Here is a 17940-nt window from a genome sequence, read left to right as displayed (position 1 = left end):
GTCTCTTCCATATGGTTTTGAACCGGTGAAGAAATGTAAATTCATTCAGATCTACACCCTGACATTAAAAAAAAAAAGTAAGGCTCAGTGAAGAGCTTATAGAAAGTGATGTACTTCATAAATAACATCTAAATTTACATCAAATTTTCTCAAAGGTCTTTTTTAGATAATTTTAATTACTGCAGAATAGACAGCTATGCCTCTCTAAAGAGGGGGTGCATGGCTAGAAAATTTCCTGACTATAAAAAGATTATTACAGAAAACAATATTCTACCTTATTTTACAGATGTGCAAGTGTTACCACATGCAAGTGTCATTGTCTTGATCATATTCTCAGAAGTTTATGCAAGAACAAAGAAGAATGGATAGAAGGAATTGCTCCTCCGTGACTGAATTTATTTTCTTGGGAATTACTGAGAACACTGAGAACAAAGTGATCCTATTTACAATGTTTCTCCTTGTTTATCTCATCAACCTTCTGGCAAATCTTGGAATGATAACCCTGATTAGGATGGATCCCCAGCTGCACACACCCATGTACTTTTTCCTCAGCCAACTCTCCTTCTGTGATCTCTGCAGTTCCACAGCCATCAGCCTTAAGATGATGGTGGACCTATTTGCCAAGAACAAATCAATCTCTTTCTGTGGCTGTGCTCTGCAATTCTTGGTCTTCTGTATCTTTGCTGACGCTGAGTGTCTCCTGCTGGCAGTGATGGCCTATGACTGGCACAAGGCCATCAGCAGCCCCTTGCTGTATGTGGTCAGCATGTCCAGAAGGGTGTGCTCCCTGCTCATGGCTGGGGTTTACCTGGTGGGAATGGCAGATGCTCTGATACACATGACATTAGCATTCTGCTTATATTTATGTGAGTCAAATGAAAGTAACCACTTTTTTTGTGATGTTCCTCCTCTCCCATTGCTATCTTGTTCAGATAAACAGGTCAGTGAGTTAGTGATATGCTGGCGATGGAATGAAACACCAACACTGTGGAGTGGCTTGAATCTTTATATTTTAACACTTGCTTCTTACAGCTGCTTTATTTTATATCCCTTGCACAACAACCTACAGGGCAAGTTGCCAAGCACTATGATTCAGAGACTATACAGTGAGCAGGTGCAGGGCGAGAAAACCTTTACCTTGACTTATTTACTGCAGCTAAGACTTTGTTTTGGGGAACTTCCTTATCAACTTAGAATCCGTTTTGTCCCTGGGTCTGTTCCTTTTGAGGAATCAGAGAAACATCCTTGTGTGCAAGAAATGTTCTTTTCCCATGGGAACAAACAGGATTCTTAGCTGAACATCTCGTTTGCAAGAATGTTCAGCCCTGGCTGAGAGTCTCATTTGCAAGCACTTCTCAACCTTCCTTATACCTTGTTCCCTACAGTGATATTCACCATTTTTGGCTTCATTGAACTGAGTAGCATTTCAGGAGTTCTCCTTTCAGTCTTGAAGATCCGCTTTGCAGAGGGGAGGCTCAAAGCTTTTTCCACCTGTACCTTCTACCTAACTGCTGTGGTAATCTTCCAGGAAACTATGCTCTTCATGTATTTCAGGCCAAGTTCTTCCTACTCTTTAGATCAAGACAAAATGTCCTCATTGTTTTACACCCTTGTGATTCCCATGTTAAACCCTCTGATTTACAGCCTAAGGAATGAAGATGTGAAACAGGCCCTAGTAAAATTGAAAAAAACTAAATTGCATTTTAAAATATTTCTATCATATATATGTGTACACATCCACACACATATATAGTACTTGTTCAATTAAAAAATTATATGACATATAATATAACACATGAGAAACAGAAATTTTTCAGATTCCTAAACAAAGAAGTATTTGGATTAAACCTCAATCCTAAAATATATTACAGTTCCCCTCACACGTCTGCTTAGTGTGTGTCCAGAATTTAAATGTGGCACTAACTGTTTTTTTAAAAACTTTTGAGTTTTCTAATTATGCCAACTTTTGTTTCATTTTTTTCATTCAAATGTTATTTCAATTTCCCTAGGACTTATTATGCATTTACTGAGAATTTTCAGCTCTTATTTCCTTTATATGTTATAGTACATCTTGTAGATTCTATACTAAAAGTTGTTAGTGTTAATATTAAACATTAAGGAACTAAACATTCAAGTATTTCATAATAAGACTTAAAATTATCATGAAACAAAAATTGAGGGCTGTAAATCCAAAAGCAAAATTGTCGGGGTCCAGCCCCAGTGGATCTAGGGTAATTTGAAGCATGAATGACGTAGGCAAGGAGAAACTTATTTATTTATTAATTTAGAAATATAAGATTAGATTAGGAAGAAATAGTATAATAGGAAATTTAGGTGGAGAAAAAGAGGCTGAATAACTTGGTTTACAGGGAAAACCAATAAAACCTTGAGACAAGAGGTTTGCACCATCTACATTAGGCCACGGAGCCCACTTGAATATCGAAGGGTGCCCCGCCTTAGGCCCCCTTTCACATGGATCTTAGAAGCCAGGGCAAGTAAGTAGACGTGGTGAGCCTCCCCGCTCCAGATGGGAATTCAGCCAAAAAAGGGGAGAAAAGAACAACATGGGGAGCCCAGCATCGGTGCAAGATTCCAAAAACTTTATTTTTCAAAATCAGCTTATATACCCCAAGTTGTAACATAAAGAAATAATGGAATATGCAGAGTTATGCAGGGGCAGAAGTCCTGACCCTCATTGAGACAAGGCTTTCTTTTTGCATACCCTCCCATATACAAAAGGTCTCAGGTGGTTTACATTATCTTCTGGCCAAGAGGCCTGTTAACATTTTTATGGCTCTCTTCCTGGATAATTGTCTATCAACCAGAAAACTCCTTTTCCCTAGAAGTGTTTTTTCTTTACTCTGTATCACCCTCAAAATGCTAAATAAAGTTACATTCCTCTAGAACAAAGATGCAGTGGGTTATAACAAAGAAAGTACTTAACTCAAAGATCTAATGTTGCTAATACCAGGTCTACTACCTGTTTTTCTATATACCAACTATCTCTACAAATAAAAGATATGAAAATTTGGCAGCAAGTATTGGCTCAACAAATGAAACCTTTAATCAGTCCTATTCTAATGATTTTGACTCCTCAGAAGCCCCTACATTCCTAGGATGTTTTAAGCTTCCTGTGCCTCCCACAGTCAGGAGGCCTCAAACAATCACATACGCAGCTGTACGAGTCCTGCAGGCAGGCTAGAAAGCCATCAGAGGGGTTTTCGGATTGAAACACCCTTTCAAATGCAGAAGACTAAAGCCCTGAGTTAACTTTTTTCCAGAGTGTGTCAGAAGAGTGGAAAAGTACAAGACAGGCAGGTTCTTATTTTGGGGGTTCATGCTCAGGAAATGCCAGGGGGAAAACCTGAGGCTTGACTCGCCTTGCCCATCAAGCCTCTGCCACATGACCTTGTCACGGGTGGGATTCCTCACGCTGGCTCCCAGCACAAAATGTCTAAAACTATTGTAAAAGAAAGATAGATAGATACACACACACACACACACATATATATGTATGTGTATACATATATGTGCTGTGCTGTACTTAGTTGCTCAGTCATGTCTGACTCTTTGCTACTCCATGGACTGTAGCCCACCAGGCTCCTCTGCCCATGGGGATTCTCCAGGCAAGAATACTGCAGTGGGTTGCCATGCCCTCCTCTAGGGGATTTCCCAACCTAGCATCAAACCCAGGTTTCCCACATTACAGGCAGATTCTTTACCATCTGAGCCACCAGGGAAGCACAAGAACAGGGCCTCTAATTAAAATAAATAAATCTAAATTTAAAAAATAACAATACAGGGGTGGGTCGCCTATCCCCGCTCCAGGGGAACTTCCTGATGCAGGAGTCAAATCAGGGTCTCCTGCATTGCAGGCGGATTCTTTACCAGCTGAGCTACCAGGGAAGCCCATATGCATATATATGCACATACATATATGTACACAAATATATTTGGTATATACTAAACTCTCAGTTAATTTTGTGTAACTGTGATATAATTAGCACTAAAAACACTAAAAATGTTTGCTATTTTTTATTTATTACATATTTGCTTATTTTACAACTTTATGTCACCAGACAATAATCAGTGTTTGAATAACAGAGATGGGATGCTTAATCCTTTAGCAAAGAATGCTCATAAACCATATATATGTGTATGTTAATATATGTGTGTTCATATGTTGTTACTTCAGTTTCAGTTATATCTGACTCTTTGCAACCCAGTGGACTGTAGACATCCAAGCTCTTCTGTCCATGGGATTCTCCAAGCAAGAATACTGGAGTGGGTTGCCATGCCCTCCTCTAGGGCATCTTCTCAATCCAGGAATCAAACTCCATGTCCTCATGTTTCCTGCATTGGCAGGTGGGTTCTTTACCACTAGTGCCACCTGGGAAGCCTGTGTTAATACATGTATGTTCATATATATACATATATATACATATATATATATATTTAAAGCATATTTGAATATGCATTTCTTTTACACATGTATACAATAGGTTTTAGGGGGAATGCACATGAATTAGTTGTGGACACTAATAATGGATCTATAAAGACATGCATAATGATTACATTAGAACTAAACAGCTATGAGTTATTGATATTTACCTTTATTCTTGTGTCCTGAAGGCTAAGCACTGAATCAGTTTGTTGAGAAAGTGAAGATATGGCCATATATTTGAAGCACTGTAAGCTATGGAAAGATTGTTAATTATCCATTAAAATTTTATAAGCTAAAAGCCAATGATTGTCTTAAATTTCTAGTGGCCATTCTAAAATATCCTTATGTGAATGTATTTTAGAATGGAAGTAAAGTCAAAGAACTTACTCTGTTATTCAAAATGTCATTTGTGAGACTTTATGGCATGTTGGGCTTCCCAGATGTCTCAGTTGTAAAGAATCTGCCTGTCAATGCAGGAGATGCAGGAAATATGGGTTTGACCCCTGGGTCAGGAATTCCCCCTGGAGGAGGAAATTACAACCCTCTACAGATTTTTGCTCAGAGAAATCCATGAAAAGAGGAGTCTGGCAGGCTATGGCCTATAAAGTTGCGAAGAGTCAAATATGACTGAGCTCACACACATGCATGGCATATTGAGAAAAATTCTCATGGTAGAAAAATACTGCAAAGAATTCTTATTTTAGATAAAAGGCTTATAGGTTTCTAATCCTAGCATATTTTATCATTTTATCAAACTCTTTTGGAACTGTTGCTTATAAAAACAGCTTGATCAAAGCACTGTCTGAAAATTAAAGTCTAAGAAAAATAGGGCATCAATAGATTTTGATGTAACATATTATCTAATTAATCCATCTCCATTCATATGACATATATTTGTTACATTATCTAAAGACTGATATGATTTACATATTGGTCCATTTTATCGGATCTAATGTAAGTGATATGAAGAAAGAAAATTTGATCCCATTAATTGATAGCCAAAATAGAATCGCAGCAAACAACATCTAGATAATATCTGGCTTTCATGTCTGGAATTACAGAGGTTAAAGAAGAAATTATGGGATTTTTTTAGGGAATTCATAACTCAAATGGAAGTTTGGTCATGGTATGTAAAGATTCTACTATAATGAAATTTTTCAGAAATAGGGAGCAACATATCAAAAGGCTCTGATGTATTCTAACCAGTCTACTTCAGTCTTGATCACTAACTTTCCTTTTTTCCACAATACATCCCTCTGATATATCACTGATCTTGATGGAAAATATCTTTGTTCAAGTGCAGTATTGTCAGTGACAGTGGATAATGTGTCAATATTATTCTAAGGTATCCATTCTATAATCTCTGTCTTCATCCTTGAATTTAAATTCTTAACAATAAATGTGGCATAATGATAGACTCGGTTACCTATATAACACAGAGAAGAGAGAGAGGCATAGTGGTCATAGGCTGTATAACTACATTTGATAGAAAGAGAGCAGTAGTAATGTTCAATAAACCAATACGTAAGAGGGTTTCTGTTTAAGCTGGAAGGAGTGACGTTTAACCTCACCAGAAATCTCTCTCCCTAGCTAGAAGCATGCTCTGGACCAGGTAGTGATGCCACTCTAAACGGAACTCATCACTCTCCCTTTCTATCCCTCAGATCCCCCTGTGTAAAATGGGAACTTCAGCCAGGTTACCTGTAAGGTCCTTTCCAGATGATACAACCTGCCTCTATAAAATATGACTCTACTTCTGTGTAAAGCCATCCCTATTATTGGAACAGATTTGGAAAATGAAAGAAAAATGAGTCACTTCAGCCCTTCATGTTCACACAAAGAATTGTGTGGCCTGTTATTTAAATTCAGAATCTCATAGATTCCCCATAGAAATAGATATTCAACCTTACTAATGCTCAGGTAAACAAAACTGAAACAAAAAGTAAAGTCACACTGTGTCATCTACAGAATGGCAGAATATAAGCAATTGAAATATCGCCTGCTGGTGAAGTTGTGAAGCACCGTGGCCTTCACATATTGATAGTAGATGGAAAATTGCCACTGAACTCGGTAAAACTCCATGGCTGAGTCTTCTTTTTTTTTATTATTTTTTTAATTTTTAGTTTTTTATTTTTTAAATTTTAAAATCTTTAATTCTTACATGCATTCCCAAACATGAACCCCCCTCCCACCTCCCTCCCCATAACATCTTTCTGGGTCATCCCCATGCACCAGCCCCAAGCATGCTGCATCCTGCGTCAGACATAGACTGGCGATTCAATTCACATGATAGTATACATGTTAGAAGGCTGTACAAGTGTCCTAAGACTAAAAATACCATATATCCGAGAGGGAAGAATGAATATCTTCACTAAAAGACTTGTACAGAAATATTCACCATAGTAGGATTTGAAATGCTATAACACTGAAAATAACTAAAATTTTTCCCAGTACATTAGTTTAGGACTTGACAAGCTTTTCTTTAATGTATATTTTAGGGTTTGTAGGCCATAAAACCTTAGCGACACCTGAACAGTTTTTCGCTATATCCCAAAAGCAACCATCCGTAATACACATATAAATGGTATGTCTCAGCTTAGGTAAAATGTCGTGAATCGAGTTTACTGACTCCTGCTCTGGATTAGATAAATAACTTTATGATAAGTTTGTATATTGGAAAAGTAGACTGCGGTGTAGATAAATGAACTACCTCTGCATACAACAACATATGGAGAAATTTCACAAACATAATACTGAGTGAAAGAAGCGAGACATAATAGTGTAAAGGCAACATGATTTCCCTGGTATATACCTCAAAAATTAACAAGCTAAGTGATATATGGTATTGAACATTAATTTGTGATGGGTGTGAGTAAAATTGCCAAAAAGCAACAAATTATTTGGTGAGGGGGGTCTGGTTATAGTTTCATTTCTGAAAATGTTCTTGCAGTGTACTTTTTTAGGTGAAAATTTCTATAAGCATATTAGACTCTGATTTTCATTAAGCAAAGTAGATGCAATGAGAAATGGTAATAAATCTTATTTGTATTTTTTAGTCTAAAGGCCTATTGTACAAAAGGAATGTTCAGTGTACATATGTGATTTTAGTGTAATGCATAATTCCACAGAGTATCTCAGTACAGTATTCATTTTATGTTATTAGAAATGCTGCCTTGCTTATAGAAAAACACTGTCTTTATTCATACACTGGCTCTCCCAGTCATTCTCTCAGCTACTGCTGCTGCCGCTAAGTCACTTCAGTAGTGTCTGACCCTGTGTGACCCCATAGACAGCAGCCTACCAGACTCCCCAGCCCCTGGGATTCTCCAGGCAAGAACACTGAGTGGATTGCTATTTCCTTCTCCAATACATTAAAGTCAAAAGTGAAAGTGAAGTCATTCAGTCGTGTTTGACTCTTAGCAACCCCATGGACTGCAGCCTTCCAGGCTCCTCCATCCATGGGATTTTCCAGGCAAGAGTATTGGAGTGGGTTGCCATTGCCTTCTCCATCTCTTAGCTGCAATGAGACATAATGTATTTAGTACTGTATCTGCCGATGAACTCTGTGTCATAGTACTCTAGGTTTGAGGAACAGAAACTATATTCTGAAAAAAGTAATTTCCTCCTCAGTACACACTTGCCAATAGAGAACTATCTTAATGTTACCAGGAGTGCCAGGAAAATCCTAGAGATATTTTTCCCACTTGCTTATATATGAGGAAGACATTTTCTTCTAAAGACATGCTTTTCAATTATTTAAGATCTCCATTTTTAATGAAACACAAATCCCATTGGGAGGTATTTTGTTATCCAATTTAAAATAATAATTTTTCTACCCAAACTCAGGTTTAAACTGTTGAATGAGAGTAGATTAAAAAGTGTCAGTCAACATGATCTTGATAATAGCACTGTTAAAAAGCTAAAGCTGGGTTCTGGATGAATGAAATGCAACAGAAGGGATTTTTCCCAGAAGACAAGAATGTAGCTGAGGGGAAATTTTAAATGAACAGGAATAGAATGAGATGACTAAAACAATTCTGTATATACCATATGTGTGACAGTGAAGTAAATAATAATAAAACTCTTTTGTAATACAAATACATCAGTTTCTTGATTTTAATGAGAAATTATTAATAGTTATGTGGTTTGATCTTTGCCTCAAAAATATCTCCATAGAGTACTGTACTTGATACCTTAGTATTGATGTGATTTGGCTTTCCTAGTGGCTCAGTGGTAAAGAATCTGCCTGCTAATGCTGGAGACACAGGTTTGATCCCTGAGAGAAGATTCCCTGGAGAAGAAAAAGGCAATCCACTTCAGTATTATTGCTTGGGAAATCCCATGGACAGAGGAGCCTGGTGGGCTACAGTAAATGGGGCCACAAAAGAGTCAGACTTGACCTAATGACAAAAGTAATAAACAACAGTTGGGATTATTATACCAAGAATGGGAATAACAATTTAAAAAGTAACACAATTTTTCACTAGGTATCTTTTCCTCCAAATTAAAAATGGACTAATTAAATGACCTTTAACCTGCTGAATATTGTAGTTTTAGAGAAAACCACGTAGATGAGAGCAAGAAACAAGTAAAAGAAGCAATCAGAAAAGGAACCCAAACATTTGTGACTCTGTTTCTGTTTTGTAAAAAAAGATAGCTTGTACCATATTCTAGATTTCACATATAAGTGCTATCTTATGATATGTATCTTTCTCTGTCTGACTTACTTCTCTCAATATGAAAATCTTTGGGTCCATTCATGGACCTAGGAGAAGGCAATGGCAACCCACTCCAGTACTCTTGCCTGGAAAATCCCATGAAGGGAGGAGCCTGGTAGGCTTCAGTCCATGGGGTCGCTAACAGTCGGGCAGGACTTCACTTTCACTTTTCACTTTCATGCATTGGAGAAGGAAATGGCAACCCACTCCAGTGTTCTTGCCTGGAGAATCCCAGGGACGGGGGAGCCTGGTGGGCTGCCGTCTATGGGGTTGCCCAGAGTCGGACAAGACTGAAGCGACTTAGCAGCAGCAGCATGGACCTATGCTGCAAAAGGCATTATATCTCTGTCAGATAAATATATGGTTTTCGAAGATTTTCTTCACTCTTTATATATATGAAAGTGAAAGTGAAGTCGCTCAGTCGTGTCCGACTCTTTGCAACCCCATGGACTGTAGCCTACCAGGCTCCTCCCTCCATGGGATTCTCCAGGCAAGAGTACTGGAGTGAGTTGCCATTTCCTTCTCCAAGGGATCTTCCCGACCCAGGGATCGAACCCAGGTCTCCCACATTCCAGGTAGACTCTAACCTCTGAGCCACCAGGGAAGCCCTAATAATATATATACATAATTTCCCTGGTAGCTCAGATGGTAAAGAATCTGCCTGCCCTGCAGGAGACCCTGGAGAAGGGAATAACTACCACCTCCCATATTCTTACCTGGAGAATTCCATGGACAGAGGAGCCTAGCAGGCTACCGTCAATTGGGGTCACAGAGAGTCAGACATGACTGAGTGACTAAGCACAGCACAACACACTTAAAATTTGTTTCTCTCTCATTTATTTCCCCACACAGTTCCTGTTATCTCTTACTACATAAAACTGTATTTCAAACCTAAATAACTTAAAAGAATGACCATTGATTCATTATCTTTTTTTTTTCTCATGTTAACTGAGGATACATGGAATATTCATGGAAAGATGGGTTAGACTGCAAGGTCTTTCATAAATGCACAGGATGTAAATGACTAGCAAGATAGACTCAAATTCTCCTCTTCCTAGTCCATGTTATCTCAGAACTTGTCAAATCTGTTATTCAGATGATTTGTTGGACTTTCTGTACTGTAGGTCATGACTTTTAGATACTGCCTTCTTAAAGGCTAGACTCAGAAGTGACTTTAACCTCCAATTAAAATAAATAAATTTATATTTTTTAAAAAAAGAAGTGACTTACAATATTTCTGACCATTTTTGTTCATCAAAGCAGCTAGAGTATGGCAAAAATTCAAAAGAAAGATAAAGAGATACTGTATCTCTAAGGAAAATACAGGAAAAGTGCACAATTTGCTTTATTCTTCCCAAACTATCAATGAGCTCATTGTAGAACTCTGTTAATTTCTAAGTACTGATTTGCTTATTAATAGTTTTTTAATGTTATTGTTATTAAATCTGTAGCCTTTTCTTTATTTTGTTGTGCATATATGTACACAAAGTGCTTTTATGAAGCACTTCTTAAACAACACACATATAGAGGGAGAGTGACTGACATTTTGGTTATTCAGGTCATTGTGAAAAGAGGGCTAGTTCTGGGATGCCAGAGAATAGTCCAGTAACATCAGAGATACCAAGATGTTACATCAAATTTTAGATTCTTTATCATCTGAGCCCCCAGGGAACACATTATTTTAGGAATAAAATGGAACTCTGAAGATTTAGAAAAGTTATCATACCTGTGCAATTTTCTAAATGGGTCATCTTTGCACATATGAGCCATATCAATATTAAAATCCCACAAACAGGTATATTTTATTTATTTTATATCACTTTGATGACAAGAAATACTTAATAATAAGTGTTTAGAAAGCCCTACTTTTCATCGTCTTGTACCAGGGAGCTTAGGAAATTCAAAATAAGCATTGATCATATTTCTGAGGCCTTAATTGTGGTAGAGAGATTCTCAAATGAACAAAATAAACATAATTCAAAAAAGAGTGCACAATTTAGAGAATATGAGAGAGTCACAGAAATCAGTGAAATATCCCTGGATGATATGTGGTTGGAGAATGGGAATAAGATGATATTTGGTGATGAGGGCTGCCTTGAAAGGTAGCATTGGCAAGAATGTTGAATCACAACTAAATAGAAATAACCCAATGATCATCTAACTGAACAAAGGGTCAATAAAATGTGTTATAGCCTGAAAATGAATTATTATTGTGTCACTTAATGAAACAAACTTATATGTTCAAGAACATAGATGAACATTGAAAACAGTATACTGAAGAAAAGAAGTCTGACAGAATAAAAACACATACTACGTGATTCTGTTTATATGCAAGGCCAAGAATAGGAAACCATGCTCTCTCAGAAAGGAGTGGTTTCCAGGGCTCAGGGAGGGAAGAAAGGGGAATAACAGCTAATAGGCTTGTTGTTTCTTATTGGAGTGGTGAAAACGTTCTGAAGTAGATAGGTGATAACTGAACAATCTTGAAAATATACTAAAAGTTAAGAACAGTATACATTAAAAGGGTGAACTTTATTTTATGTGCATTATAATTTAATTAAAAAGGTAATGCAAAGCATAATAATACTCCAAAATGAGATAATAAAGGATAGTGTTTCAGAAGCAAAACGAACAATCAAAAGGAGCTGGAAATGATGAAGGGAGAATTTTTTGACTTTCATTAGGTTCCCTCTTTGACTAGAGAAGGAGATAGTTTCTGGCTAACTGTGAAGCATGCCACAAAGACAATTTGCAGTTTTCATTCTACCATGAATCAATTTGCTGACAATAATGAAGCAAAAAAGCTTAGCCTTTGCTAAATTGTTCCTGAATTCATGTGGGGATATACAGAAGCAGAAATGTAGTTAAGGAAATATTTGAATAACACCAAAGCCAAAGGACAGTAGCACAGGGATTTAAATCCCAATGAATCTGTTTAAATAAAAAGCCATCTGCCTATTGTTCAGCTAACCAAGACCTGCTTATTTCAGGTAAGTTCCTAGATCCTGTCTTAAGAAATGTAAGAGAAAATACTTAACTTTTTGATTAAAAAAAATATATATATGTAAATGAAGCATTTTATGCTTGGTTACTCACTAAAATCTGGGTCTAATGGCTAGAAATAGTGTTTTCTTCTCATAATTGAAAGGATCTGTCTGAGCTTGTTAATATCCACCATACAACATTTTATTTTATTTTGCTGTTGGTTCACACAAAAGCCTTTACTTCCTTTAGCATTGAGCAATATATATATGAACTTGAGATACGTTTTGTTGTATTGAAAAATAGTGTAGGTGCTCAAGTAACAATAAAAATAGGTACAAATGTATCCCCATGTGAACACATGCCATGTTAACTTAGGTCTAAAGAAAAAGCCCATAACTTGTACTCTTTCTCCATATACCTAAACATATACATATGTTCACACATAAATACAAATGTATAACAGAGAGAGAAGTCTATGTATTTTAGAAGTATGTATCATCCCTAATCTCATTTCCAGTTTATTATATAAAAAGTCATTTATAATATAAAGTGACACAAATATGTGTAGTAAATACTGTTGCTATGACAAACCTAGACAGTGTTTAAAAAGCAAACTCATCACTTTGCTGACAAAGGTCTGTATAGTCAAAGTTATGGTTTTCTCAGCAGTCACATACAGTTGTCCGATCTGGACCATAAAGAAGGCAGAGTGCCAAAGAATTGATGCTTTTGAACTGTGGTGTTGGAGAAGACTGTTGAAAGTCTCTTGGACAGCAAGGAGATCAAACTTAAGGGAAATCAGTCAGTCTTAAAGGAAATCAACCCCGAATACACACTGGAAAGATTGTTGTTGGAGCTGAAGCTCCAATACTTTGGCCGCCTGATGCGAAAGACAACTCACTGGGAAAAACCCTGATGCTGGCAAAGATTGAAGGCAGAAGGAGAAGAGGGCGACAGAGGATGAGATGGTTGGATGGCAACCTGAACAGATGTTTAAGCAAACTCCAGGAGATGGTGAAGGACAGGGAAGCGTGGCTTGCTGCAGTCCATAGGGTTGTGAAGAGTCAGATAAGACATGGTAACTGAAGAAAGAACAACATTGTCCCTCCTATCATTTCCATTTTATTATATAAAAAAGCCATTTAGAATCTAAAGGGATGCAAATGTGTGATTAATTTTGTTGCTTTCATTTCCTCTTAGCTCTTTTCTTCCACTGGTAAAAAGATTCATCCTTTGAAAACAACCACTCCACAAAGAGATAATGAGCATTGTGGGAAAGCAATAGCAAATATCTAGGAAACAGGTCAGTAATAATTATTTCATGTCTCACCAGAGGCTAAACACAGCATGAATTAAAATAATTTAACATAATTTTTTGTTGCTGTTGTTATTACTAGTCAGATATACTCACCCTATAGTGAGTATAAAACTAAGTCAAAAACCCTGTAGTGAGTATAAAACTAAGTCAAAAAATCTTAAACCAATCATGCTTTTTTTGAGAAACACAGAAATTGTAATCATATGTTTTTTACCCAAGTGAATATTTTCAAGCATTAAAAATACTTAATCCTAAATGTTAGAGACTAGCCTCTCTATCATTGGAGTCTCTTTCATATGGTTTTCAAGAGGTGAAAAAAGGTATATTACTCTAGATCTCCTCCCTGAGGCTAAAATTAAAAAAAAAGTAAGGCTCAGAAAAGAGCTGGTAGAAAGTGACAAACCTTGTGGATGGCATCTAGATTTACATCAATCTTTCAAAAAGGTCTTTCTCAAATTCATTTTATTCTTGCAGAATAGAGGGCTATGCCTCTTTAATTTGTGTGTGTGCATATTTTTCTGAATATAAAAACACAATTGCAGAAGAAAAAAAAAACATGTTCTGCCTTAGGATTTTTTACAGATGTGTAGAAGTGTTACACATGAATGTGCCATTTATTTTTTTAATCAATTTCTCAACAGTTTATACAAGATCTAAAAAGAATGGAAGGAGAGAACTGCTCCTCTGTGACTGAATTCATTTTCTTGGGAATTACCAATAACACTGTGAACAAAGTGACCCTATTTACCATGTTCCTGCATGTTTATCTCATCGATCTTCTGGCAAACCTTGGAGTGATAACCCTGATTAGAATGGATCCCCAGCTGCACACACCCATGTACTTTTTCCTCAGCCACCTCTCCTCTGTGACCTCTGCTATTCCACAGCCAGTGGCCCCAAGATGCTGGTGGACCTGTTTCCCGAGAAAAAGTCAATCTCTTTCTATGGCTGTGCCCTGCAATTTTTGGTCTTCTGTATCTTTGCCAATTCTGAGTGTCTCCTGCTGGCAATGATGGCCTATGACCAGTACAAGGCCATCAGCAGCCCCTTGCTCTATGCAGTCAGCATGCCCAGTGGGGTGTGCTCCCTGATCATGGCTGGGGTTTACCTGGTGGGAATGACAAATGCCTTGATCCACACGACATTAGCATTCCGCTTATACTTCCGTGGGTCAAATGAGATTAACCACTTTTTTTGTGATGTTCCTCCTCTTCTGTTGATATCTTGCTCAGACACACAGGTCAATGAGTTAGTGATATTTATGATTTTTGGCTTCATTGAACTAAGTACCATTTCAGGAATCCTTGTCTCTTGTTGTTATATTATCCTATCAGTCTTGAAGATCCACTCCACTGAGAGCAGATTCAATGCTTTCTCTACCTGCACCTCCCACCTAACTGCTGTGGCAATTTTCCAGGGAACTATGCTCTCTATGTATTTCAGACCAAGTTCTTCCTATTCTCTAGATCAAGACAAAATAACCTCGCTGTTTTACACCCTTGTGATTCCCACGTTAAACTCTCTGATTTACAGTCTATAAAACAAGGATGTGAAAGAGGCCCTCGAAAAATTGAAAAATAAATGGCTTTAAATATTTATGTTAGGTGTATGTGAATAAACATGCATCCACACACAAATAGTGACAGATGATTTATTAAAATTATATGGTAGAATACATGACAAACATAATTTTTCAATTTCTTAAAGTAGTGTTACACTAAATCTCAATCATAAATCTATTATTGTTCCTCTCACATGTCATGTTTAATTATCTTTCCAGAATTTGTACATGGCCTTTAGTTTAAATGAAAAACATTTCTGACTTTTCCATTATGCTAATTTTTGTTTAGTTTTTATTCAAACATTGTTTCAATTATGCTGAGCCTTATTGTGCATTTACTCAGTGATCTTTGAGCATGTAGATTCTTTTTATATACTATAGTGCATCTTGTAGTTTAAATACTACTAAATGTTAGCTAACACAAATAACATATTAACTAAATGGTCAACTAACTCATTATAACTTCAAATTCATCATGAAATAATACATACAGAGCTATTATTCCAAAGCAAAAATATCTAAATCTGGTCCAAAATAAAGTCATCTTTGAATAGAGATATTCAGTCAAATCTAAATAAGACTGAATTTGAAACATGAAAGGATAGTAGATAGAGGATTTGACAGCTTTTCAGATTGTGAAATATACAAGTCCATGTTTGTTAAAAGAAGTCATATTTGCTATAACATGGAAGAGCCATGAGGGCAACATACTAAGTGAAATAACCCATACAGAGGAAGATAAGTACTGCATGATCTCACATATAGATAGAATCTAAAAGGTAAAACTCAGGAATTCCTGGCAGTCCAATGACTAAGACTTGGTGCTTTCAATGCCCAGGCCCAGGTTTGATCTCTGGTCAGGGAAATAAGATCCTTGCAAGCCTTGTGGTGCAGCCTAAGTAAATAAATAAATTTCATAGAAGTAGAGAGTAGATTGGTTGTTGCTAGGGGCTGAAAGATAGGAGAAAAGGGTGGTGTTGGTCAAAGTGCACAAATTTTCTATTATTTATTGAACAAGTTTAGGGGATTTAATCTACATGATGATTCCAGTTAACAATACTATAGTATAAATTATTGGAGAAATGCAAATCAAAACCACAGTGAGGAGGTACCATTTCATGCCAGTCAGAATGGCTGTGATCCAAAAGTCTACAAGCAATAAATGCTGGAGAGGGGGTGGAGAAAAGGAAACCCTCTTACACTGTTGGTGGGAATGAAAACTAGTATAGCCACTATGGAGAACAGTGTGGAGATTCCTTAAAAAACTGGACCTAGAACTGCCTTGTGACCCAGCAGTCCCACTGCTGGGCATATACACCGAGGAAACCAGAATTGAAAGAGACGCGTGTACCCCAATGTTCATTGCAGCACTGTTTATAATAGCCAGGACATGGAAGCAACCTAGATGTCCATCAGCAGACCAATGGATAAGAAAGCTGTGGTACATATACACAATGGAGTATTACTCAGCCATTAAAAAGAATACATTTGGGAGGGAGGGGAAAATGGCGGAGGAATAGGACGGGAAGACCACTTTCTCCCTCACAAATTCCTCAAAAGAACATTTCAACGCTGAGCAAACTTCACAAAACAAATTCTGTAGGCTGGCAGAGGACATCAGGCAACCAGAAAAGCAGACCTTTGTCTTCAAAAACAGGTAGGATAAAATATAAAAGACGAAAAAGGAGACAAAGGAGGTGGGGAGGGAGCTCCGTCCCGGGAAGGGAAGCCCGTCCCGGGAAGGGAATTTTAATAAGAGAGGTTTCCAAACACCAGGAAACACTCTCCCTGCCGAGTCTGTGGCGAGCCTTGGAAACACAGAGGGCGACATAACAGGAAGGAAAAATAGATAAATAATTAAAACCAAGAGATTACAAGCCCACCAGTAACTCCCCCAGCGGAAAAGCAGCACAGACGCCTGCATCCGCCATTGGGAAGTGGGGGCAGGGCAGGGACGCGCGGGAGGCGCGGGCTGCAGAGCTTTGTAAGAATCGGGCAGGAACGCCCCACGCGCAACCAGAACGACCTAACTTGGGCTAGCAAACCAGACTGTGGGATAGCTACCACGCGAAAAGCTCGAACATAAGACCCCGCCAGGACCGAGCACAGAACAAAGGACGGAACGGAAAAAGCCGGCTGCAGACCATCCCCCGCCGGGGACAGGCAGCCAGAGCCGTAAGGGCTGGAAAGGGGCAATTGCAGACCCAGAGAGACTTTACTTACCTAACTGCAAGCAGGCTCCTTTGCTAAGACTTCTGGGGGTGCTGGACAGTCACAGTCTGCCTCACGGGGTGGGCCAGCGGTCCACCCAGAAAGCTGAGCAGCAGCGGCAGAAAAGGTGACAAGCCGCGGCGACCGCGCTCGCCAAACTCCTGAGCTACTCGGACCTGGGAAGGGCACAAAGCGCAGTTCCAGCCGAATCTGTGCCTCTGAGGGCTGCCTGAGCGCCGAACCTGAGCGGCTTGGACCGGGGAAGTGCATGCAGCCTAGGGCCGGCCCCAGACGGTTCCTGGCTGAGCATCGTAGAGCCGGAGTGGTTTGTGTGCCTCGAGAAAGGACAGGTTAAGCGGGGCTGAGATACTGTGAGCACACGACAGTGCTATTTGTTTGCAGCATCCCCCCTCCCCACAGCGCGACTGAACTAGTGATCCTAAAAAACCAGCAAACAGAAGAAGTTAATCAGAGGGAACCACCTTGGAAGTGATCCCACACGGCCCATAACACCAGAAAGGGCCAGATATATATTTTTTTAATATTTTTAAAAGCATTCCTTTTTTTTTTTTTTGCTTTTTTTTCTAACTTTTTTTTAATTGTTAAGTCTTCTATTTCTCCTCTAATTTTTATTTCTATAACCTATTATTACTATTTTTTTTAAAGACCTTTTTTTTTTTAAGGCAAACACCATATATAGTCT

General features: G+C 38.1%; 1 protein-coding gene and 1 pseudogene across 1 annotated transcript; both read left to right on the top strand.

Moving 5' to 3' along the window:
* The first annotated feature begins 361 nt into the window (after positions 1-361).
* LOC138436294 (olfactory receptor 5W2-like) lies at positions 362-1753 on the top strand. The gene is made up of 2 exons (XM_069581938.1): positions 362-959; positions 1386-1753. Exons 1-2 carry the CDS (start codon positions 362-364, stop codon positions 1751-1753), a joined length of 966 nt encoding a protein of 321 aa, XP_069438039.1.
* Positions 1754-14127: 12374 nt separating this feature from the next.
* Positions 14128-15056, top strand: LOC138438159 (olfactory receptor 5W2-like; annotated as a pseudogene).
* Positions 15057-17940: the final 2884 nt, after the last annotated feature.

Source organism: Ovis canadensis, chromosome 3 (assembly GCF_042477335.2).
Source record: "Ovis canadensis isolate MfBH-ARS-UI-01 breed Bighorn chromosome 3, ARS-UI_OviCan_v2, whole genome shotgun sequence".
NCBI classification, from domain to species: domain Eukaryota; kingdom Metazoa; phylum Chordata; class Mammalia; order Artiodactyla; family Bovidae; genus Ovis; species Ovis canadensis.
The sequence above is the reverse complement of the archived record's forward strand: the minus strand, read 5'-3'. Positions and strand labels throughout refer to the sequence as shown.